Raw genomic sequence first — 26,816 nt, forward strand, 5'->3', positions numbered from 1 at the left:
GCTGCCAACGGTGCGGTCTAAACCCCACCATCACCTGAATTCAAGCTTACAGGTACGGTGCTGGTACTGCGTAGCTGACCCACTCAGTTTTTCACAATTAACGGTTACACATCTCATTACATTTCCTCCTCTTACAAACAATGTATGTCCAACCCTTGTCCCGTTTCTCTATGGAATTAAGTATAAAGTGAGATGAATCTTCACAGGGCCTTCTTTTTTTACAACTGGATGCCTTCCTGATGTCAACCTCATCAGAGGAGTTAACGAGATGGAATAAATAACGTAATGTATGATAGTAGGAAGGAAGAGGGTGAAATCTTGTGCCAGCACATAGCCTACTCTTGTCGACTAGCATCAAGGGGTCTAATCAAGGCTTAATGTCCCCATCCAACACACAAATCATCAAGCTTTTAGCATGCAATGATGATGATGATGATGATGTTGTTTATCAGATTCAACAGTGAGTAAACTGCATCTTTGGAAAAAAACTGAAAAGTGTGTTCCTCTGTTCCACCAAGAAAGTGAACAACTTAAATGTTAAATTAATTCAGATATCTACCAAGTCATATAATGAAAGATAGGAACAGGAAAGGACAGATCAATGCAGAAAGAGGAACAAGGACAAAAATTAAACACAAAAGGACAAGGACAAACTCTACATCTTCATACAATGCTGTCTTTACATAGATGGGCTCTCTCCTCATCAACCCGAAGTATTTGTAAATTTACTTTCATATCAACTTCTTTCCTAAATTAAATTCCCTTTGCACATCAGGAGGATTTTTTAATTTAGCCAATATAATATATTCATAGTCTACAGTAACAGTGTTAAACTTTACCTCGTTCCCATATAATGCTCTCTATAGGGTACCCTGCCACAGGACATGTGACAACTAAATTTTCTCCTGCAACAATTGCTTTCTTCTCCATTGGACGGATGTGTGGAAGGCCGTATACATTGAGTTTTGCTGCATGTTCAGCTGATCCAACTTTTGATGATGCAATACACTTGTATAATCCACCATCATTGGTATGTATTTGTGAGATGTTGAGATAAGAGACCACATTACCATTCACTGTTACGTACTGACCCACCTGGAAACTAGAAAAAAATTGCTTCAGCATATTTTAAATATTATTAGTACTATTTAAGTATTATTTTAACAACATAACAGATTCAGCAACTCAACCAATCTATTGATGAAAAGTAGTAAGCAGTATTGTTTGAACATCACAAGATGATGGAACCTTAAACTTCACATTTAATACTGTTAAAAATTAATCATAAAAATTGGAGCTTTATAATGGTGAATGTAACAGCCCCAGCTGCTATTTCTTACCAACCACTGCCTGCAATGTGCAGTGCAGCTGGATGAGAGCAAAACTATTCTGACTAAAATAACATTCACTTGCACATATACAAATATTACATCACCAAGGTTTCAACAAATGTTCCAATGTGCATATTACAAAAGACAATTCATTTGTGAAAGTCAGGAATATTTTTACAATTTTATATCATACTGTTTTAATGTGAGAGGAAAACATGTATAGCAAACACACCAATAAGTTAAAATTGCCAAATATTACAAATACTTTAAATAACTGAGGTTGTTTCATAAGTCATGGCAACAGCGTTTATATCTTCCAAACATGTGGGAACACAGTCCAGTATACATATGTTTGAAAACTTGTGTCACACTCTACTAAATGCCAATAACTGATGGTGCCGTTTGTATTGGAGACTACGTAACAATGAGGGGAAAAGGAAGGTCCACCTATTCATCACCAATGTTCTTTGTTAGTGATCATGCATCAATACAGACCACAACGAAATTTATTACTTATGAATACTTAATGCACAAAACATTAAAAAAAAAAAAAATGTGCTACCGACCATCTACATAAATAAAATAACTTGTCCTGACTGACTGGTTCATCATCGTCGAGCCAAAACTACTGGACATTAAGGAACAAAATTTTGGGAATACATTCACATTACAATGTAGGTGCTCACTCAGGGAGGATTTTTGGATATTCCGTTGCTAAGGGGGTGAATTTTTAAAAATGAGTGTATAAATATCTCGAAAACCGAACAGTTTAAAGACATGAAATTTGGTATTTGGAATCTACTTTAAAAATAAAGAAACATGTATATTTTGTTTTTGGTAAATCCTATTACGGGGGGTAAAAAAGGGGGAAAATGAGTTGAATACCTTTTATGAGGAGACTTATGTCTCAAAAACTGAAGTAGTTACAGATATGAAAATTGGTATTTGGAATCTACTTTAAAAATAAAGAAACACATATTTTTTTGTTTTTGGAAAATCCAATTAATTGGGGTTAAACAGGAGTGACAAATGGGGTGAAATTTTTAAAATTTAGAAATTTTTAAAATTAGTGTATCTATTAAAAATTGGTATTTAGAATCATCTTTAAAAATAAACACATATTTTTGTTGCTAAGGGGGTGAAAAGGAGGGTGAAATTTTTACATGAGGATATCTATATCTCAAAAAACTTAAAAGTTTACAGACGTAAAACTTGGTATTTGGAATCTCCTTTAAAAATAAGGAAACACATTCCCCCCCCCGCAAAATCCCATTAAGGGGGGTGAAAAGGGGGGGAAATTGGTTGAATACCTTTTATGAGGATACTTATATCTCAAAAACTGAGGATGTTACAGACATGAAAATTGGTATTTGGAATCTCCTTTAAAAATAATGGAACACGTATATTTTTGTTTTTGAAAAATCCATGAATAGGGAGTGAACGGGAGTGACAAACGGGGTGGAATTAAAAAAATATATATCTAGGCTTACAGTATATCCCAGACACTTAACATGTTACAGACTTGAAAACTGGTACTTGGAATCTTCTGTAAAAATAAAGAGATATACATAATTTTTTTTGGAAAATCCACTTAAGGGGAACAAAAAAAAGGGGGGTGAATTTTTAGAATGAACATATCTTCAGTGTATCTCAAAAACGTAACAAGTTACAGAAGTGAAAATTGGTACTTTTAATCCCTTTCAAAAATAAGAAACACATATTTTTTGTTTTTGGAAAAACCACTTGGGGGAGGGGGGGAAGGGGCAGGTAGAAAGGACTGAAAAGTGGGTTGAAGTCTTTGTCATAGGATACTGATATCTAAAAAACTGAAGACGTTACAGACGTAAAACTTGGTGATTAGAATCTCATAAAGAAATGTATAGATTTTTGTTTTCAGAAAATCCATTTAGGCAGGGGTGAAAAAATTGAAAAATTAGTTAAATTATTTGTATGAGTCTACTTATATCTCAAAAACTATATATGTTGCAGACATGAAAATTGGTGTTTGGAATCCCCTTTAAAAGTAGAGTAACGCATATTCCTTTGATTTTGCAAAATCCAATTAAGGGAGGTGAAAGAATTGAAAAATTTACTGAATTATTTGTATGAGGATACTTGTATCACTAAAAGATAAAGATTTTACAGATGTGAAACTTGGCATTTGGAATCTCCTTTAAAAATAAAGAAACACATTTTTTGTTTTTCGAAAGTCCACTTAAAGGCAGAGGGGGTGGAAAAAAGGGAAAAAGAAGTTGAATTCATTTTATGTGGATACTTATATCTCAAAAATTGAAGATGTTACAGACATGAAATTTGGTACTGTATCTTGAATCTCCTTTAAAAATAAAGAAACACGTACTCTTTGTTTTCAGAAAATCCACTTCAGGGGTTGAAAAGAATTGAAAACGTGGGTGATTTTTTAAAATGAGTACCGGTATATCTACAGTATATGTCAAAAACGTAACATGTTACAGACAAGAAACTCTGTATTTGGAAAGCCCTTCAAAAATACAGGAACACGTACTTTTTGTTTTTGGAAAAGGCACTTACGAGGGGGGGGAAGGTGTGGAAGAAGTAAAAAATGAAGTGAATAATTTTTAATGAGGATGCTAATATCTCACAAACTGATGATGTTACAGATGCAAAAATTAGTAGTAAAGGAACATGTATTTCTTTATGTTTTTGGAAAATGGGAAGGACTGATAAAGGGGTTAAATTCTTTTTATGGGGATTCTTATAGCCTATCTCAAAAACTCAAAATGTTATGACGTGGAGATAGATATTTGGAATATACTTTAAAAATAAACATTCTTTTTTCGATTTGAGAGAAGACTGTTTCTCATATGTACAGTTCTCTGTTGCATGGTCATCTTAGCCCCAAAAGGCAATAACACAAACGTGGTTTACAAAGAGTTTCTGGGGTAAATGGAACCCAATTTGTCGGTGAATATTTATACTTTAGGGATTTTCAGGTAATGTCTTAGTACAGTACCAAGGAACGATTACTTTTATTATTTTACGAAATCCACGCAAGGGAAGCCGCGGGTAACTGCTAGTTCTCTAATGTGGATGTAAGTTAAGTTGAACAGCAGTCATACGTAGAAATTTCAGTTTTCTGTGATAGAAATGCTTGTCAGTATTATGCATAGGTAAGAAAAGCTTCTGAGGCCTTCAAACATAAACGAGTAGCAACCGTAGAACTGTCGCAGACTGGACGTCCAAGCTTTAAGTGGTAGGCTTTTGAGACTTTGAAACACTGATGAGTAGCAACTGTAAAATTGTTGCAGACTGGACATCTTGTGCCAGCTCACACAGTGGTTGTTATTGACACATATTTAACAGAAGACAGGCATCAGACTATGTAAGAATTATTCACACACTTATGGGTCTTTCTTAAAAGAGTTGTCATTATTTATGAAATGGCCCCTTGTAAATGTATGGGGAGAATTACAACTTTGATTTAAATATAAATCAATAAATAGGAAGCCCCTTAGCCTAGCTGTGTCTTTTTGGCACAATTAAAATTCTATGGCATATTCAAGATATACTCCTGAATTGAGTGTAGAATGTTTGAACTTCTGGTACCAGTTTTTCTTTGTATCTGCTACCTCTCTTCCAACTGTACTGAACGTTGCCAACAGCAGCAGGTAAGTGAGTGCGAGTTGCTAATATTTTTAAGAGAATGATTTTTTTAAAGTTGTGTGTGTTCTTATACAGTTGCTAAATTAGGGAATATCAAATCTGCACCACATAAAGCAACAGAACTATGCTGTGAACAAATCATTCTAACATATAAAGAACAGTAACATAAAACAGAAACAATACCATTTGAAGCAAACTGATCAACTACTCTCATCTGTCTTTCTTACTCAGTCTGCCATGGCTTAAGCTATACCACAAGCTAAATAAATCTTTATCTGTAATTTGCTGAAGGTTTTCCATCTTTTAATAGTTTTGAGATTTTTTTATACTTTTATTGTCTACCTCATTTTCAGCTTCTTCCAAAGCATTTGCTTCCATAGGCATCACTTTGTCTAGCAAGTACTAGAATGGTATTATTCCCATAGTAAGCTAATAATAAATTGAATATGAATTAGCTAAAGTACCAGTCACATCCATATACAATGTCATACCAGCACAAGGAACTAGTTCCTTTCTTGTGTATGCTATTAGTTGTTACCACTACAGGAAGAACTGCTGCTGCTGCTGCTGCTGTTACCTCTTGCATCTTTCCTCAGACTTCACGTATCTTAATAATGATTTCATAGACTATATTCATCATCTGGGTTCATACTTCAAGAACAAACGAAAGTGAAAGAGTAGTAAGTTTTAGTTAAAATGGAGTTCTTCAGAACTCTATAAACAATATTGCAGATTTACAACTAATCAACGCCTTGGCTATGGCTGTTTTGTCTAGATTCTTTCCCAATTTTTTGATTCCCTAATTTAAACTCTTTCCAGTTATTCAACTATGCAAGCAAAGTTTGCTGACATGTGATATGAAGATATATACTCCGCTTCAAACTGATTCCCTCAGGCAAAAGAATAATAATAATAATAATAATAATAATAATAATAATAATAATAATAATAATAATAATAATAATGTTATTTGTTTTACGTCCCACTAACTACTCTTTTACGGTTTTCGGAGACGCCGAGGTGCCGGAATTTAGTCCCGCAGGAGTTCTTTTACGTGCCAGTAAATCTACTGACACGAGGCTGATGTATTTGAGCACCTTCAAATACCACCGGACTGAGCCAGGATCGAATCTGCCAAACTGGGGTCAGAAGGCCAGCGCCTTAACCATCTGAGCCACTCAGCCCGGCGGCAAAAGAATCCTGCACAGTCATCTCCAGAAGTGAATGGATTCTTTGACATACTGTACTGTAATAAGATTGATATACATAAAAATATCCTGCTTGCTTTCTTATCACATATTAAAATACAAAAGTATCCATTCAGTATCAAAATGAGCAAGATTAAACAAAATAATCATTTCAGTTATTGAAATAATGAAAGTTGCTGTATATTTTAAACACTTAAAATTTCTGTATAAAAAAAAAGGATCATTTGCTTCATGAAAACAACAAATACAGTACTGATCTACACGTTCATTTTTGTCTTGAATGTGCTGTATCAGGTCCCTCTGACGGTTAACAATCTGGTATATTCGTTTCTGTAGAATATCTTCCGAGTGTTTTGTTTACTTATTCAATTCAGTGTTTTCCAGCCAGGATGCTTGTCTTCTTCCAGCATCCCTACAACCTTCTTTCCTTATAGGATTAACTTCAGAAGTTGGCACCAATTACCTTAATAGACTGTATGGGCCAAGGTATGCCAATTTCCTACATTTTACAGTTGTTACAAGTTCTCCTCTAACATGGGCTCTCATTAGAACTTCTTCATTGGATTTTCAACGTGTCCATGGAATACAAAGCATTCTCTTGTAAAGCCACACTTCAAATGCTTCTATCTAACTGATTATTACCTTTATTGTCCAGACTTCACATGCATATAACAACACACACCAAAATGAGCACTTAAGCATTCTTTGCCCCAGTTTCAAATTTCATGGCAAAATGAAAATGAATTTCAAGGTTTAATTTAAATTTGCATAGTTAATATATTACTGCAGGGAAAGCAATGAAGAAGAAAAGATAATTTGAGATATGTTGAGCTATCACACATCAATTACTTACTGCAACTTTTTTTACTTACCGATCATTATTGGAGAGCTTCTTGCCATCCAGTTCCCAAGTTATCTCTGGAGTGGGATTACCAGAAGCTACACACTTTAGAAATACAGATGGACCAGGTTGCAATGTTTCTTCAGAAAATGGATGCAAAATTTGAGGAGGTTCAACTGAAAGCAAAGACCAATCCATCCTAGAAGTCTCACTAACTACAGAAACTGCAAAAATGTAGAAGGAAGAATATTAAAATTACAATGTGAAGTGCAATCAATAATGAAAGTTAAAGCTTACATCTGCCTCCCAATTTGAGCTCTGCACTTGCTTCAGCACTCTCTTGATCATTCCTAACAAAGCATTGGTACATGCCCTTGTCTTCCTTCTTAACAGAGTCTATCCTCAAAACAGATTCTTGATGATTCAAGGGTTTACCATCCTTCAACCAACTGATCGTCTTGATAGGATTACCTTCAAAGTTACAAGTAAACACAGCTGGTCGACCAAAATCCACAGTCTGTGTCTGAGGTTCAATAGTAGCTGCCAAAGGGGCTGAAACACAAATAACTCCATGAAAAAAATATTTGCTACCATCAAAAGAGACTAGTGTCTTCCATAATCTACGACTGGATTGTTTCCTTATCAAGCACTTTATCAACCGAGTTGTTCTTACCAGTCACTGTTAGAACAGTCTCCACACTCTCTCCTCCAACTGAGTTATTCACTACACACAGGTACTTTCCAGAATCTTCAACTCTTGCCTCTTTAATGATTAGAGTACCACTAACTTGCTTCACTCTGTCATTAATTGCCACTACTTGCTTTCGATTAGTTCCATCTATAAACTTGTACCACCTGCAACAGACAAACAGACAAGACACACTTCTATTTAGTGTTATATAAGAAGAAATTGTCTTATACCTAAGAAGCCTACTTTGTCATCATCAATAGACTATCAGCAAATTCCTTTCCAGGAATCAGATGTTAAGAGGAGCATTTATTTGTGAAATATACAGGTATTTTAAAATTATGGGTACAAACCACCAGGGAGTTTACAAGGCAGTGAAACAAAGAAAAATGTCCTAATAAACACAGGCCCAGAAACCAACCGTTTCAGAAATATAAAGTAATCACACTTCTAACCATTAAAACTTTATTCATGCTTTATGTTTCGGGTACCACAGTGGATGTCAATGTATTTGTAGTGGCAATTGAAGCAGTTGCCATAACAACTGCTTAAAATATACGAACAAATACAAGATACGGTTGACACAGAAGGTGAAGCCTAATATCTGAAATATAATAATGTTACAACTTGATCACTTTATATCTTGGGAAAGGTTTGCATTCCAACCTATGTTTATTAGGAATTTTCTCCTTGATTCACTGACCTCTACTCCTCCTTGTAGATAGTACCTATAATTTTGAAACACTCTGTATATAGTACAATGAGTAATGGAGAGAACATATTTTCGTGGACATGTAACAGTTTTTGAATGTTAAAATACACATTCAGTGCAAGAGAATTGCTTCAATGTAAATTAAAAATTAGTAAGATAAATATAATGTTAGTGCTCCAAATGATGTTTATAAATCATACAGAATAGTACTTAAAGGATAACCACACATGGAAAAATGAGATACTCTGGTTAAACGAAGCTGACAATATCACGCAATAGTGCTCAGTCTGGTCATCCATCCGAGCCATCTGAAGTAGGTATATTGCCTGAATTTCTCTCTTTTGGCAGTATATACAGCACTTCTGAATTTTCATCCTACTTTCAATTAACAGAGATATTATCTTTCTGAATAAAGTAGAAAAATAAGTTCCTATTCTTCACAGACATCAATACACAAAAGTAAGTTAAGAAAAAAAAAAATAATAAGTGGTGGTTAATGAGACACCTTACCTATACACAGGTACCGGCCAACCCTGTCCAGGACAAAGCCCAACAAACATGGTCCCAGTTATAACTTCCTTTACATCTATCATTTTATTTGTTACTTTTGGCCGTACAGCTCCATTTGGTTCTGAAACAAAATCTCCTAGTTTGTGTCTACAGCACACCCCAAACAACTAATATTGATTGCCTGAATGTTGTTCTGCTGTAGTAATACAAGTCTTTTCCTCCGTTTATTGGGATTGGCAATTGATGCAGATATGGCCTCATTTTATGGCTGGATGCCCTTCCTGATGTCAACTCTATGTAGAGGGATGTATTCATTATTGCATGTTTCTGTGGTGGTTGGTAATGAGGTGTTTTGTATGTAAATGAAGATGTGTGTTTAACAAACATAAATGTCCAATCCACGAACCAGAGGAATTAACCACTTGCATTTAAAATCTCCAACCCAGCCAGGAACTGATCCCAAGCCCCTCTGAACCAAAGACCAATAAAATGACCATTCAGCCAAGGAGTCAGACGTGGTAGTAATGCAAGTAAATTGGTAAAATATTTTTAACCACTCATCAATTTGAAATTCAACATCAATATCTTGGTTACACCCATTAAATGAAAACATAATACAAGGGCGGTCTAGGTCGGTTAACGAAAAGTGCAAAATATACAGTAGTGCAGCATTAATGGTTTATACAAAAATTTATTCAAAGTGTTCTGCATTTAGGACATCATTCAAACACTATTGATTAGCATAGCTTGTGATACAAATCCCCATTATTACCAAACTGGTTTTCAAATTCTTCTTCAATCAAATCCCTTAAATGCTGGGGGTTTAGTGACTCTGTAGCATGAACTTTGTCCTTCAATATTCCCCACATTGAAAAATAACATGGTGCAAGGTCCAGTCATCTCTGTGGACAATGGATTTTACCCTGCCTTCCAGTCCACTGTTCAAAATGGTCATTAAAAAATTCACAAATGTTTAAACTATAGTGCGGTGGAGCACCATCTTGTTACCAAATAAAGCTGTTTTGTACTGCTTCAAATATGTGGCTACTATCTTATTATATCATAACTTCTCTTGACATTGAAATATACCTGTTCACAGCCACAGTCGCATTGAAAATATAAGGACCTATCACTCCTTCACTGAATATAAATGCCCAAACCATAACTCCAGGAACATTTAATTCCTTCTCAACTACAAACCATGGATTTTCAGAAGCCTCAGTACATGCAATTATGTTTGTTAATTCTTCCATTTACAACTTAAAATAGGCTTCATCAGATCACAAAATTGTTTTGGAAAAGTTAGGATCACTTTTACTTTAGATCACTTACCACTCACAGAATTCAATCCAATCAGGGCCTATAGCAATGTAGGCTTTTAAGGCTTCATAAGTAACATTTATAACAGTCTCCTTACACTTCTGTCAGAAAGTTGTACTGCCTTAGAAGATCATCTTGCCAATTTCTTGAGTGACAATGTCTGTGGAATGATCTGAACAGTTTCTTCTGTAATTATTGATTTTGGGTGGTCACTGCATGGTTAGTCAGCTGCAGAACCTGTCTCCTCAAACCTTTGATTAAATTTGTAGATTTGTAGCAGAGTATGCAGAAACTTTTTGTTTTACATCTTGATAAATTTGATCAAGTTCTATAAACTTCTGTAAACCAAACATGCTTTTCTGTGAAAAATTCTCTCTTCATAATGTACATTTCTCACACTAACAATGAATGCAAAAGTAAGCCAGCCTGTGACTAAACAAATTTCCTTCACTAGGCACACGTTCTGCTATTACTTAATTAGCTTAAATTTGACCATTAACAATAATGTACAATAATTTGCAGTGGTTAACTGGCACTATATATCAGACATATTATGGGTAAAGTAATGAGTAATATATAAAAGAGTACCACAAAGATTCTAAAATGCTTCTCGAAATGGAAAAGAAAATTATGGATGTAATCTCTTCCAATTTAAAATTCTCATGATGTTCACCTTATGGTTTCATGGGAATTGCTAGCATCAATAAAATCAAAAAACAAGGTCTTCTTCAATGCAGTGCAAGATGTGATCATCCATAAAGTAGTTGGATTTGATGTAACTTACGGGCAATGGTGCACTCTTCTGATCGATAGTTTTTGATATGAGTAAGATGTACTGTAAGACAGTCATGTTCAGTGTACAGTATGAAAGTTGCTACAACTTCCTTCCTCTGACTCTCCTTGTTTCATTTCTACAACGCCTGAATATTACTCCTTTTTTTTAAAACTTTTGTCTGTTCTACTGCTTCTTTCTTACAGACTTCCCTAATTCATGAGATAGACTATGAGGTCTTCAGTAGAATACAAATCCAGATGGTTCACATTCATGAGGACTTTCAGTGCCTTTCTTGGCTAGTACGTCTGCAGACTCGTCACCAGCTTTATGGAGATATTTTAGGTATTTCAGAGTTTGACTTCGAAGCAATTATGACTGAGTTTGTTTGTTGGAAGTAACTATCTGAATGGCTGCCTGAGAGACTACCAGAACTAGAGCAACTGATGGGTGAAACAGATGTATTACATTTGGGAGAATTCCTTCAATTTCTCCATCGATATATATACCGTATATTGTTTGCACACTAGTGGATACTCCAGTTTTTTTTTTTTTAAATCAATCTATGTATACTCGGAGACTTTCTTCTTCAGGATACATTTTGTTCAGTACACCAAAGGTAGAGAGTTGGAGTTTTGCCAGATTAGTGTTTACCTTCATAAAATTATCCCAAAGATTCCCAGGAAAGCTGAGAATAATATAATCCTTTGAATCATTTATCTCTCCAAAAGGTTCAATTTTTAGATCAGTCAAAGACATTGTGTGTGTGTGCGCGCGCGTGCGTGCGTGCGTACATGTGCGCATAATTTATAGTGAATTCAGTCAGCTTTCTGAGAAGCTTTCATCCTGACAAAGCTCTCCTGATAGGAAAATTTTGAATCTTCAAACTACCCTCCTTAAATCCGTTCTTTAAGTCCACAGTTCATTTTCACCATCCTTTCACTCAGTCTAACGTTTAGGACATATGAAATATATCTCTCTCTGTGTCTCTTGTATTTTATTTTAAATGTTTATAAACAATATGACTAAAATTCTAGAGTAATACAAATCTCTGATATCATTTATTGAATTAAGGCATACTATAGGACATAAAAATTAGAAATTACATTTTTACCCTTTCTGTTATGAACATTTTTTTCAATAGGACTAATATTAACAGAGATGACTTGTAGACCTGCCTCAAAACTACAGCACTAATGTACTGTACACTAAAAAGCAAATAATTTATGCTCTAAGTTACTAACTCTCCCTCCTTCACTTTAAATATTATACTTCGTAAAATCAAGTCAATGACGTAACAGACGACCAAACACATGGACATGGACAAAAAAAAAAAAAAAATGATCTATGTCTAACCTTCCTTTACCCAATTCCAGATAAAATCAAAGTATTTAAAAATATTAATAATAATAAAGGCATGTGGCCTCCTGAGAGGCCTGGTGCAGGTCTTTCGATTTGAAGCCTTATATGCGTCCTGCGCATCTGTGAGGATGGTGCCCTACCTATGATGGATTCTAATGCTGAAGACGGCATACAAACCAAGCCCCCAAGCCACTGGAATTAACCAATGAAGGTTAAAATCCTCAACCCGACGGGAATCGAACCCGCGACCCCTTGGACCAAGGGCCATTTAGCCATGGAGCCGGACAAAGTAAACTCATGTCCTCATCCTGAAGTGGTGCAGCTCTTTTAAGGCACACCCCCAGTGGAGGTGAGCTGCATGTACCATTTCAGACGCATACCACCCCTCCTGCCATTCTTAAATTTCTGGCAGTACCGGGAATCGAACTGAATCAATTATTATTATTATTATTATTATTATTATTATTATTATTATTATTATTATTATTATTAAAAACTCAGAAAATTAGACGACAATCACAGCTTTAAACATCATCCAAGCACTACCACCAACAAAACTTGGTCAGAAGATCACAAGAAAAGTCACAGCGAGAAGATGAAGAGATATTGGGAGACGAAAAAGGTAACGACATCAGCTAAATAAGTTCAATCGCGTTCCTTAGTTGGGCATAATTAAGAAAGAATAATTGATAACAGTTTGAAAAAAATAGTTATTTAAGTACCTTCAGGAGAATAAGTCAACAAGCTGGATACAAGAGGTCAAGAAAGATTCAGAAAGAAAGAAAAAATAAGAGAAGAGGAAACTATAGAAAGATAGATTTAAAAAAAATAAGGATTTAGGAATGGAAGGATTCCAAAGAAGAATGAAAAGGGAACCCAGTCCAAAGTGGTCTGAGGAGAGAAGAACAAAGCATAGTGCAATGATGAGGGAATACTGGAAAGAGCGGAAGAGGAACAACGAGAAAGGATGAATTGAAAATGACACGTGGTCCCTAGCAGGCCTCAGCATAAATAATAATAACGAAAATAATAATAATAATAATAATAATAATAATAATAATAATAATAATAATAATAATATGGTTTTCAAAGACTCTGAGTGGCCAGAATTGCATTTCTTTTACATGCCAGTAAATCAATTGACACAAGGCAGATATATCTGAGCTCCTTCGAATACCACTGGACTGTGATTAAACACGCCAACGTGGGCTGAAAAAACCATCACTTCATATTCGAGCTACTCAACCAGGTGAAGATGGGACAAAAATTCCACGTTTATGGACAAAGTTACAATACTGTTTTGACACCAGTCCAACAACTTCATCTTCCATCAACATGTACTCATATCCTCATAATACTAACATGCTAAAACACAAAGTTTCTATACAATATGGGAACAGAATAATATACAGTATTTAACAGTCCGAAAGTAAAACGAATGGTCATCTTACCTATATACTGGGACAGGATATGCTTGACCAGGACATAAGCCAACAAAACTAGATCCTCTCAGCACCTCTTTAAATTCAATAATTTTACTTGAAACTCTTGGGCGCACAGCACCAGTTGGCTCTGAAAATAATACCAACTAATGGGAAAAGTAACACCCAACTATTTATTGCCTGAATGCTGACTGATTTGCACAAACGAGTGAATTTCAATTAGTCTGACAGGTCGATTCTCCTGACAATGGCTCTGGGCAACCGCAGGCCAGTTAGAACACACAGAGACCAGTCAGACATCAGTTTTATTTTTTTAAATTTTTTTGCTATTTGCTTTACATTGCACCGACACAGATAGGTCTAATGGCGACGATGGGACAGGAAAGGCCTAGGAGTGGAAAGGGAGCGGCCATGGCCTTAATTAAGGTACAGCCTCAGCATTTGCCTGGTGTGAAAATGGGAGACCACAGAAAACCATCTTCAGGGCTGCCGACGGTGGGGTTTGAATCAACTATCTCCCGGATGCAAGCTTGCAGCTGCGCAACCCTAACCACACAGCCAAATTGCCGGGTTGCATCAGTTATTATGTCTTCTTGGAGTTATCTAACATGTCTATATACCAGTCAAATAATATTATAATAATTACAGTAGGCAACAAATTTTAACTTTCTTGTAAAGTTCTGACTATATGAGTCATAATTCTTGTACCTAAAGATGATTGAAAATCATTAGATATTTTGCAAAAAGATTACTTTTGTTACCAAGACTTTGCCTGTTCAATATTTCTATACTTTCCAAAGTATTTCAATTTATTCCTAGTCAATTAAACCAAAAAAGCATTGTTTAAAAAAATTTGCTAACTAATATATTTCTTATACTGTAATGCTAGACATCTCCCATATATTTTAAGTCATTAATTAAAGCACTCACAAAGTCAAATGTATCTCTAATTTGGAAGAATATTGATTTAAGAAAGGAAACTACATTCTGGCACAAGTGATCTTTTTGCAAATTCTGGTGATTTGCATACAATACAAGACTTGTATAGAATTTGACATAAAAACCATATTACATGATGTCATCTTAAATGCAGGTTTGACTGTAACAAGGATTCAAACCTGCAACTTTAAGCAACATAAATGAATACTTAACGAACACAGCTGGTTGTTGTTGTTATTATTATTATTTTTTTTTTTTTTTTTGATTCGTTGTGCCCAGCTGTGGAGCGCGTTTGAACTTATTTTGCACAATGTTTCTTCTTCTTTTCTTCCCAATATTTCTTCATTTTTTCACTGTGTTCCTTTCTGCGTGTTTCTGTCCAGCCTTTATTTTATTATTATTATTATTATTATTATTATTATTATTATTATTATTATTATTATTATTATTATTATTATTATGCTCGTCTTAAAAACAGACCAATCAAGAAAGTAAGTTTCCAATACTTGCCGAATGCTGGGAACAGGATATCCTTGACTCAGGCATAACATAGCTCCCTCTGAGTAAGCTTGTAATGTCTTTTCCTGAAGCCTACCCCCAGTCACTTTTGGAGCCACACTACTAGTTGGTTCTATGAAAGTTAAAAAAAAAATAAAGGAAACACCAAGAGAATTTTAGCTTTCAAAGCCTGAATGTTGGGAAAAGTGGAGACTGTTATCAAAGGCCAGAAACAAGCGATAAATGTCTTTCCTAATCAGATCATATTTAAATACTAATTAATAAAATGCGATTACAATATAGTAAATGTAGAATTTTACTAAATTCTATACAGATTCCAAAATAACATAGCCAGCTGCGTGAAATATTGCATTATTGTCAATGATTAATCGCAGCAAGATGGTAACGTGTGAGCAGCTGTAATTTCTGCAGCTGTTCTTACCGATTTAATTTAATTTAATTTAATTTATTGCTTGCTACAGGATTTTCATCCCAATTACAGCAGCATTCTTTGTGATACACACAGAACTTACAAATAATTATTACTTAATACTACCTAGCCTAACTTAAATGCAGGCTAATGCAAAATTTGACATGTATGTACGATCAGATGCCACCAAAAAGGCATTCTCTCTCTCTTTCAGTTACGATGCAGCAGGTAGGTGAGAAATGAGAACACCTGTACAAGATCCTGGTGATTGGTGAGTTAGGCACAGGCAAAACATCCATCACCATCAAGCAATATATACACCAGTTCTCCTCGCAGCACTACAAAGCCATCATAAGCGTGGACTTAATGCTCAAAGTATTGTATGATATAAACTTCATCATGATCTGTATTGATAAAGACGTGCACATCATACTGAATGGTATTGAATAGGTGAACCTTCATTTTAATTTCTTATTAATGGCAACGTTCAAAGTGCTCAACTGGGACCCCAACTCCATCATTAGGCTGCACGCAGCTACGGGATATCGCAAGTTAAGAGCAGTTTGGAAGCATGACCCATGACACTGTAATCAAGTGGAAGCAGAACCTAAACATCAAGGTCCAGCTGCCAGATAGTTTGCCTGTCCCCTGAATACTTCCATCTAACAAATCTGACCAACAGAAGGAGCAGATCATCAACAACACACCTAAAATGGACGAGTATTGTAAGGAGAGAGGATTCACAGCCTGGTACAAGACTTCAGCCAAAGAGAACATTAACACTGAAGATGATGTGAGGTGTTTAGTCAAAAAGATTCTCCAGAATGACAAACTTATCCACAGCAATGCTGCAGCCAGGGATGCAGAGTATTGTGCTCTTGAAGGCAAGGCAGAAGGACCAGAAGAATAGCAGAATATCATGCACTTGCTGATAGTGTCTAAATGTGTCAGCCAATGAATGAGATGAAGAAAAAGGTGAATAACACACAGAATCACATGATATATACAGACCATGTTTGACTGCCATGGAATTAAAAGATAAGAAAATTACAACTGATGTTACAAAACACAAGTTTGCTTTTAAGATATTTTATTGAATGTTACACTTAAGAAAATGGAAATTGCAACACCATGAAGGCATTGGTCGTTTGTGTTGATTTTCAAGATGTGGAACAATACCATGTAGGTATGTAAACGATCAAAGTTACAGACCCATTGGATTGTTGCTACAGGTCTCCCCATGTGATTGGTCGCGGAGGAATCAACTCCAGTATACGGACTCTGATGTAGCGTAGTTGACTTGCAGTCCGCGCCTCGACAACAGAGAAGAGCACGCTATCAACAACTGTCGCCGTTTGAGAGGGCTCAGATAATTGGGCTGTGTGAGGCTGGATTATCGCTAAGGACTGTCGCTTCACGTGTTGGCCGACAGCCATCTACGGTACAACGTGTATGGCAGCAGTGGTCAAATGAAGGTACCCACACTCGTAGACCTGGCACAGGCCCAGCGCGACAGACAACTGTGAGAGAGGATCACCGCATCATTCGGATGGCCCGGATGGAACCCCATGCAACAGCAGCGCAAATTCGAGCAGCTGTGGCACCCCACGTTACACAACAAACAGTTGGTAATTGCCTGCGTGCAGCTGGCTTACAAGCGTGTCCCTGTAGAAGGTGTTCCATTGACCCCACAACAGCAATGTGTAAGGCTGGCATGGTGTCGAGAAAGATCGACGTGGGTCGACGAATGGCATAGGTTCGTCTTTAGTGATGAATCGCGCTTCTGTCTTGCCTGCAGTGATCGCCGGAATTGTGTACGCCAATGTACCGGGGAGAGGGACCGCCCACATCTTATTGTCGAGAGGCACACAGGGCCAACACCAAGCATTATGGTCTGGGGAGCTATTGGCTTTAATGTGAAATCACAATTAGTGCTTGTTGAGGGCACTATGACTGCTCGACAGTACATCGATAGGGTACTCAATCCAGTGGTTGTCCCTATGATGGCGAACATTGCTAATGGACATTGCAGGACAATGCCCGGGTTCACACTGCATGCATCTCCAGAGAAGCTCTCCACATCACAACCTTAGAATGGCCCGCCAGATCCCCAGACCTCAGTCCTATTGAGCATGTGTGGGACATGATGGGTCGACAACTGGCCAACCGTCCTCAGCCACCCACAACTCTGGAACAACTGACCCGTGCAGTGCAGCAAGCATGGGCCACAATTCCTCAGGAAACGATCCAGGGCCTTACTGACTCCATGCCTCGACTAATTCATCAATGTATTGCAGCTCGTGGTGGGCACATCCTGTATTGATTGTTGTCCAAACTTGTGGTCAGAGGGACCTGAAAGTGTAATCATCGAATCACAACCAAACACTTGACCTGCATGTTCAATTGCAGCAATGTAGCACTACTCCTTCTGGGTGTTGCAATTTCCATTTTCATCAGTCTAATTCTCTTTTGTACTAATGAAGCTTTTACTTGTTTATCTTGTACATAAAGCTTTGCTAATCAGAATTAGTTTGGCGTCATCAACCAGAGTTGTATAGGCAAATTCTATCCCCGATTGGTGAACAATGCTCTGTGCAGCTCAGAAGAGGAGATGAGGAAAAGATTACTTGTGCACAGGCTATCTTTCTCCTTCAATCACCTAAATTTTGGTTAGGACTAATGGAGCAGAAGTCCTGTGTACCATCTACAAGAAGTGAAACCAGGAAATAAGAACTGTAATGTATCGTTGAATGTACAGGAATACTTTAAAAATATGATATTTCTATGGTAAAAATCTTTTACACTGCATTGGTAAGAAATGTTAGGAAATATGAACATTTTTAGCAGTTAACTGTATTTAATAAAAAAAGTTCTAATGATGGTTAGGAATTCTGTTTTGGTGGATAAAGGAGGTAAATTCAGGAAGGGAGGCTTTTGACTGTGGGAAACCAGAAGCAACAATATTCACGGTTGGCTAGTTAAAAGTGCATTCACTTAGTATTAATTACACTAAGAGTAGCTTGGTGATCACTACCACCTTAATTAAATGTGTATAGTGAGTAATACAGAAAAACTTTCCGCTCGAGATGTGAAGATGTGGTTATGTGTTTAAAGGAATGTGATGAAGTATGATTTTATGATTAAATAAAATTGGCAGGCTACAAAGAATAATAATGTTACGTGGACATATGCAGCAAATGAATGCCAACAGAACCACAACAAAAAACTAAAACCTCCACTTAGAAGACAAAATACCAAGAGGAAGACAGAGAATGAGGTATAAGGATATGATAAAAGCAAATATAGAAATGCAACGGCACAAATGGGATGCTATCTAGGGGTAAGAGAAATACAAAATTTATATTTTCTGGAGAGGCCTTACTCACTGACCAATCAAATAGATGAAACAATATAGATCTGTGTATGTATGTATGTATGTATGTATGTATGTATGTATGTATGTATGTATGCATGTATGGTTACACAGGGTTCTTTCAGCAACTAAGGCAGCACTATTCAAGATGTGAGATGATATAGGTAAGTTTTGGAAGACTGGAAACAAATTTACATCTCGCTTCTTCAAAATGAGGTACTAATGAATATATACCATTTTTTATTATGATGATGAAGATGATGCTTGTTGTTTAAAGGGGCGTAACATCTAGGTCATCGGCCCTATATACCATTTTTATCTTCTATTATTTCTATTATTAATGATACAATGATAAACAGTATGCAGCACCAACTCCAACACTCAGACCTTAATGCTACACTTAATTGTTCCAAGATGGCAATTCGAGTGGCCGAGAATGTTCGAAACACGAGTTTCTTGTTTCTGCATGCAGCTAGTGTAATTTCATGGAAGTTGACGATAAATACTAGTTTCTTTGTAAAATACAAGGGAGCGAGTGTATTTATATGGGTTAGAGGACATTCAGAATCTGTAATTATATGCAGTGATGTGAGAATGTGTTTGTTTTGAAATGGTGCTATGTACTGGGTTGTAAGTTGAACTACAGCAATGTTTCTCATACAGCTACTGTATTTTTACGTTTCCAAAGGAAAAATGTATGTGATTCTAGTTGTTGGCAAAGCTTTTTCAGTGATTTTCTCTATGATGTTAAGTTACCATCACTGGTATAATTTGTTCATAATAATTTAGTGCTAGCCAACACCAGCAGTCTGTCTTGTATGGTTACCATGTTTCTTTTCTATGTTACAGTCCAAGTACTGGAGTTGGTCTTGCAGTGTAGAACTAAACAAGGTCACAAAGCTACTTGCAAACAGATAAGTTTGGAAGCACCTAGTTAATTAAAAAGAGCTTGTAGACTGCAAGATGAAAGGCATAACAGTCTATAATGAAGATATTTATACTTGTATGTATGTATGTATGTATGTATGTATGTATGTATGTATGTATGTATGTATGTATGTATGTATGTATGTATGTATGTATGTTTCTTATAATCTACCTAGAGCCAATGACCTCAATGTTAGGCCCCTTTATTATTATTTTTTTTATTTTTTTGCAAGTTGCTTTACGTCGCATGGACACGAATAGGTCTTATGGCTACGATGGGACAGGAAAGAGCTAGGAGTGGGAAGGAAGCATCCATGGCCTTAATTAAGGTACAGTCCCAGCATTTGCTTGGTGTGAAAATGGGAAACCACGGAAAAGAATCTTCAGGGTTACCGACAGTGGGGTTCGAACCCACTATCTCCCGAATACTTGATACTGGCCGCACTTAAGCGAGTGCAGCTATCGATCTCAGTTAGGTCCCTTTGAACAACAAACATCATCACCATTATCTAGTCTATCTGCTACAATAATAACTACATAATCAGGAAAATTCTAGTATAAAAATACAGAGAAGCCAGAATTTGACTTGTCCAACATTCATAATCTATGAGCTCTATACTGATTTAAATGTACAGTACTTGCCTAATACTGGGGACTGGATATCCCTGGCTTAAACATAATATAGCACCTTGTGATTGAGACTTCAGACTATTTTCCTGCAGTCTGTCACCAGACAGCTTGGGGCCAACACTACTGGTCGGTTCTACAAGTACCAATACAAATGTACACATAAAGATTGTATCTTTGAGCACATACCCTCAAACGTTGCCTGAATGATGTAATCTTTAACCCAGTTCTTATCAGGCACACAAATAAAGAAAACAGAGCTACTTCAGCATTTCAGGTAAATATTATGCAGAATAAATATTTAATATTTTAAGTTCTCAAATAATGAAAACTCAAGATGTTCTTTATGTATACCTATTACTGTATTTAAAAATAAATGAAGACTTGTAGTAAAAAAAAGGATGCCAGTCCTATTCTTGGACAAACTGAGTTATGACCAGAATATAATTCTATGTGGCTGAGTCTATACAGTAATAAAGGGTCTAAGTACCTGCTATGTTCCTTGTAGGTTTATCAGCCATCGATAGATAGCGTGCGGTGTATGTGACAACCCGTCTAACATATATTACGGTCAATGTGCACATGCACCATTCCCAATGACTGTGAGCTGTGCATCTGTGTTGTATTGTTTTCAGGTTAGGGTGATTGTTTGCTGTAATATGTTTATATTGTGATATTCAAACATCTTGTTATGTCTGCAAATAGTGATGTTAGTAGTTGTAAATGGCATAGAAAAGGAGATGGAAGATAATCTAATGAAAGAAAAAAGCTGCGGGATTCAGGGAAGCCTTATGCGAGTAAAAGCAATGTTCAAGTTCCTGCAAAACAACTGCCAAAAGAGAAAGTGTCTTGTAAGTGCTATTACAGTTGTAAATCACTTTCTCCAAATGTGAAGTTGCAGCTTTTTAATGATCTGTACAAAATAGATCACAGCAAACAGCAAAACTGTCTGGTTGGGCTAATCTCGGTAACTCATGTAAGGAGACGTAGGAATGGAAAAATATGATACACCATCTAAGAGTAGGTGTCAGTCAACAGTGATTTACACATTTCCGAATGGGGAAGGTGAACTTGTTCACGAATGTAATAGAACCTTCTCAGAGATTTTTGCCTTGTCATCAAAAAGAATTCAGGCTCTTGTCGACCTTAAGAAGACTCATAGACACATATGTATCAAGAGAAGGGGAAACAAGCAACGGTAAATGAAGTTCTCTGCAGTTGATGAAACCCTTCTCTGAAACCATATAAATTCCATCCCAAATGAAGTTCGTCACTTCAAAAGAAGCAAAAACACAAAAAAAAAAGAATACCTCACCTCAGATTTGAACATTCATAGACTGTACTGTTCTTTTAAGGAGAAGTATCCAGGCAAACACATAACCTACCATTTCTATTACGTGACTTTTAAGATGAAGTTTCCAAACCTTTCTTTCCATGCTCCCCAATCAGACACCTGTACCCTTACTGCCTAGCTGCTGAGATTACTGTTTCTTCAGTGGGAGAGCACAGTAAACTGCAAAGTCAACTAAAACTGCACCATTTGATGGCAACAAAAGCTACAACTGAAATGAAAAATGACTACACAGAGGCTCAACGTTCTACAGCAATAGGTGTGCGTTTTCCATGGATCTACAGCCAGTTTTAGTTTTACCCACATTAACACATTCTCAGATGTTCTGCTCACACCAGATGTCAACTTATAATCTCTGCACTCATTTCCACGATGGTGTTATATCAAGAAATCGTGGCATGAAGGACAGTCACAAAGAGGTGGAAGTGGACTCGATAGAAGAGAAACTAAGGACTTTGAGACTAAGATGGTATGGACATCTAAAGCAAATGCCTGGTACAAGAACACCAAGTACATGCCCAGAAAGAAGGGTTGAAGGAAGAAGGCCAGTGGAAAGACCTAGGGAAAGACGGCTTACCAGCTGAGAGACAGTGGCGTAAGCTGGGAACAAGACGTGGTCTACCACTAGACTTAGATTGCCGCTTTTCGATGGTTTGTTTAATGAATGTCAAGCCCTACAGTAAGCATTCTGAGCTGCAGCCAATAGCTAACGGAGTAGCCTGCTGTGCTGTCAGTGCTGCTTCACAAGCTACTGCCCTGGCCTCTGCCACTGTCAATAATCAAAACCTGATCAGTGGAGATGGTAGCCTAAGGTTTAGAAAATTGAAGTCCGGCTTTGTGGCGAAATGGATAGAATGCTTGCCTTTGGTCTGATGGGCCCAGTTCAATTCTCAGAATCAACCACCTCGTGGTCTTAATTCCTCTGGCTTGGGGACTAGGTGCTTATCATGTCTTCACTATTAATTTCATCCGCATTAGGTGAAGGCCTACACAGATGCCATGCATTATTATTATTGTTATTGTTGTTGTTATTATTATTATCATCATTAAATAATTTTTTTTTAACTTTACAGCATTATCAGCAGTCGTACCCATCATTCACTGGTTTATTAGCTTCCTTGGGAGATAAGTGGTGATGTCCGACCCATGATCACAGGTTTGATTCCAACCAACCAAAGAGAATAACTGAAAGATTGCATTTCATTAAGATGAACCTATAAAAAGAACTATATTACTCCTATAAAACAGTAGCCTGCAGTGTCTTTCTACAAGCATGTACGAGTAGAAGAAAAAGGGAGTGAAATACCAGCACTCTGTTATCTGTATAATTACATCAGAAGTATGAGGTGAGGAAGTATATATGATGAGGAACATGTGTCAATTCGGAAACTTCCAGAGAACTTCGAGTCTTTGAGGTATCTCTCCTTCGTTGGCAGTGGCGATTTGACGGACCGAAGCCTAGCGCACCTATCCCCCCTGGCCCCCGCACCTATCAGGCCATCGGCAGCAAGCCGTGTGGGGCATGGCAAGGGGAGAAGGGCACAGTGTCAGGGCTGCAATATCTTTCTTCAATGCCTTGCACTCAGAAATACAAGCGACGTTTTATCTCATTGTGTTCAAATTTTGTAAATGGAACAATGCGTCAAATGCTTACAATATAATGTGCTTTAGATTTCCAACTTTCTCATTTGAGGTTAGGACTTCACCAATAGCCTTGGTAGCCCCCAGTATACGCCACTGCTGAGAGAGTATGAGGAGAGAAGAGGAAGGCACTGGGAGTCAGTAGACATTTCTGGAATTATGAATTTACTCATTCACAACAAATATTTCAAATTCCCTTGGGAATCAAAATCTAAATCTTTCTTAGCTCTTGGCAGATTTTTTTAGATATGGAAAGCCGCTGTGATATGTGCGTTGTTTTTTTTTTTTTTTTTTTTTTTTTTTTTGGCAGATGCATTTCCCAGATTGCTTTAAAAAGTCTGCAGCCTTTGAGACTTAAATCAGAATACAGAGCACTATTATTGGGTGCATACATAGGTAAATGCAAAATTTCCTTCAGGGAGCTTTTTATCAATTGTCAGTGGCTTTCAAGTAGTTAACAGGTACAAATGCACACGGCCTAACCGCCTATTTTTGATAGGTACTTGTCTTACTTCAGTCTAATATTTCTGGAGGTTTTAGATACAGCTAATATTAACCCATTAGGCATAGCACCTGAATTAATTTTTTCTGATATTAATTAATTTATTGTGTTTTACCACATGTTTGGGACCAAAATAAACTAATGAAACAAGTTTCAGAATTTTGGGACCACTAGGTCATAAGATATTTGATGTTGCCATATGGCAATGCTAGGTGCTTGCACTACATGTTTTTTAACAATGAGTTTTGATAGAAGAATTTAGGTTACAGAGTAATTCTTTGTTTGTTGTGGAATAACAGTGTTGAAAAATCTCAGCATTATTTATTGTAAGAATATGGAATACCGTATTACTTTTATTCACATCACAGCTAAAAAAGATAAAATTATTGAATAAAGGAAAATCTATTTATTTGCAGTACAGAGATACATATATGTAGTTTTTTGCCTGTCAACTCTCACTGGAACAATAGAATAAAATCAAAAATAAGGAAAAAGAAAATGAAAGAACTTCAGATACAGTCACACACTACAGAGTAACTACAGCAGTCAGTATTTTATGTGGCAGATAAAAAAAAGCCCTCCTTCAATTCTTGTGCGTTAGGCACAGAGATAGAGAATGACAATCTTTTCCTGTCTTTGTATCATCCTGCATGTCCCAATAAGAACCCTTCAAGGGTAACTTATTGCACCCAGAAATGAAAAATATGGCAATAGAGCAATGAATTTCATCAGAAGTTATTTGTGGGTCTGTACAATTTAAAAACATGAATACTTCCTGGTCTCTTCAACTGAATGTTCAATCAGCTGGTGAACCACAAACAATTCAAAAATGTCAACAATATTTATGGATTTGTACTTGCTGCAATTAGGCTCCACAAATGTCAACAGTCACCTTATATCAAAATCAACCCCTTCAGTCTATCTTGGTTTGTAATTTGATTTATTATTTTCTCTATCAGTTAGTTTCAGGTATTGAAACAGATCTTGCATCAGTAGACACAAAAGGCACTTCATCCTCTGGTAACACAACTTCACCATCACAACTAATGTTAATTCTTTCATTATTTACAAGCTTCATTTCAGTGCTGGCACGTAACTATCAAAAGCTAAGATTATCAATAAGCCCGCCATCAACTTCATCAGCAGGAGCCCTTGTATGAAACTACACTTACATCGGGTGATCCCACTAAAATATCACCATTGAGATCTTTATTCAGCAGCATATCCAGTGCTTCTGAAAGGGAAAATCCCTTCCAGCGAGGAAGATGTATAACTTAGGATAAAGAACATGATCTGACAGCTGCAGATTTTTTTTTTTCTGCTAGTGGCTTTACGTCGCACCGACACAGATAGGTCTTTGGCGATGATGGGATAGGAAAGACCTAGAAGCTGGAAGGAAGTGGCCGTGGCCTTAATTAAGGTACAGCCCCAGCATTTGCCTGGTGTGAAAATGGGAAACCATGGAAAACCATCTTCAGGGCTGCTGACAGTGGGATTCGAACCCACTATCTCCCGGATGCAAGCTCACAGCTGCGCGCCCCTAACCATATGGCCAACTCACCCTGTCTGCAGAAATTTTACCGAGTACAAACACCATATGGCAACGCTAATGATTCAACAAGCACTACTACTGCATTTTGCACCCGTACTATTTCAAATGCTTACAACATATGTAATTAAGTGTGCAAAACACTACTGTACACATAATCTAACGAAAAAACTTCATTTATAAATTTTATATCCTTACAACACAAAGCTGGCAGCCATTTTGTAGGAATCTGAAAATAACCAACAGTCCAACACTTTTATACTTCTTCTTAAAACAATCACCACCACCACCACCACCACCACCACTCCTTTGAGTCACAACAGCAGATTTTTAAATTAAATAAATGTTATTTCTCGATTCTACAAACACTTCTCTAACTGTCGGATGACACCACAGTCTTCCACATTCTTTCTTGTTGCCAACCGTACTAAAAGAAAAAAGGTGCAAAAATAGTTGCCATATGGCAACGCACGGTGCTAATGGGTTAATGGAGAAATTTGACATTTCCTGTTTTAAACCCCTCAATAAGGCTACGCCACAGTATACTAATGAAATACACAGTACAGCACAGAAAGTAAGTTCTGCTTGGTAACAAAAACCAGATAAGTACAGATACAAACTATTTACTGCAAAACAAACTACAATTGAGTCGTCTATTTGCAAAACCGGCCATCTCCCAAAAAAATTGAAATCCACTTTTTGTGCTGAATGTGTTCTCTGTCCACTTTTACACAAGGTAGCAAACTATTAGCTGCAAGCTCGGCCTCCAACCAGCTTATTTACTTCACCAAAAATTGCAGTTAGTTGCAAACACGGCTGTCCACGTATGGTTATGAGTTGCAATACCGGCCATCTCCTCTAACGCTAGAGGGCAGAAGAATCGCAGCAATTGTGTGGGAAAGAACAGCTTATTCATGGTGACTATTATAGGTGTTATAGTTCTTTTGTAAGGAAAGTTGTGGTTTTTATCACAGAACTGTGTAGCTATTATAATTATATTGGGAAAAATGGACACTAAGGTTGATGAAGCAACACCTGAAAGGGCCAGGAAAAGGCAATGAAATCATACACTAAATACTACTGATATGTCCCATGTTTCATTTTATAAGGTGTTTTGCTGATGGATGTGCAGAGAAGAATAAAAATTCTGT

At 36.8% G+C, this 26,816-nt stretch overlaps 1 protein-coding gene and 1 pseudogene across 1 annotated transcript in view; one reads left to right on the forward strand and one right to left on the reverse strand.

Annotated features, from left to right (window-relative positions):
* Dscam1 (Down syndrome cell adhesion molecule 1) overlaps nucleotides 1-26,816 on the reverse strand; it is a 915,831-nt gene that overhangs the window by 271,547 nt on the left and 617,468 nt on the right. Inside the window, exons 8-11 of the mRNA XM_068229242.1 lie at nucleotides 7,696-7,877; nucleotides 7,320-7,574; nucleotides 7,054-7,198; nucleotides 840-1,102 (exon numbers count right to left, since the gene is read on the reverse strand). Of these exons, the coding sequence (XP_068085343.1) occupies nucleotides 840-1,102; nucleotides 7,054-7,198; nucleotides 7,320-7,574; nucleotides 7,696-7,877 (845 nt within the window). The remainder of the gene's footprint in view (nucleotides 1-839; nucleotides 1,103-7,053; nucleotides 7,199-7,319; nucleotides 7,575-7,695; nucleotides 7,878-26,816) is intronic.
* Nucleotides 15,915-16,605, forward strand: LOC136881138 (ras-related protein Rab-38 pseudogene; annotated as a pseudogene).

Source organism: Anabrus simplex, chromosome 9, assembly GCF_040414725.1.
Source record: "Anabrus simplex isolate iqAnaSimp1 chromosome 9, ASM4041472v1, whole genome shotgun sequence".
Taxonomy (NCBI): domain Eukaryota; kingdom Metazoa; phylum Arthropoda; class Insecta; order Orthoptera; family Tettigoniidae; genus Anabrus; species Anabrus simplex.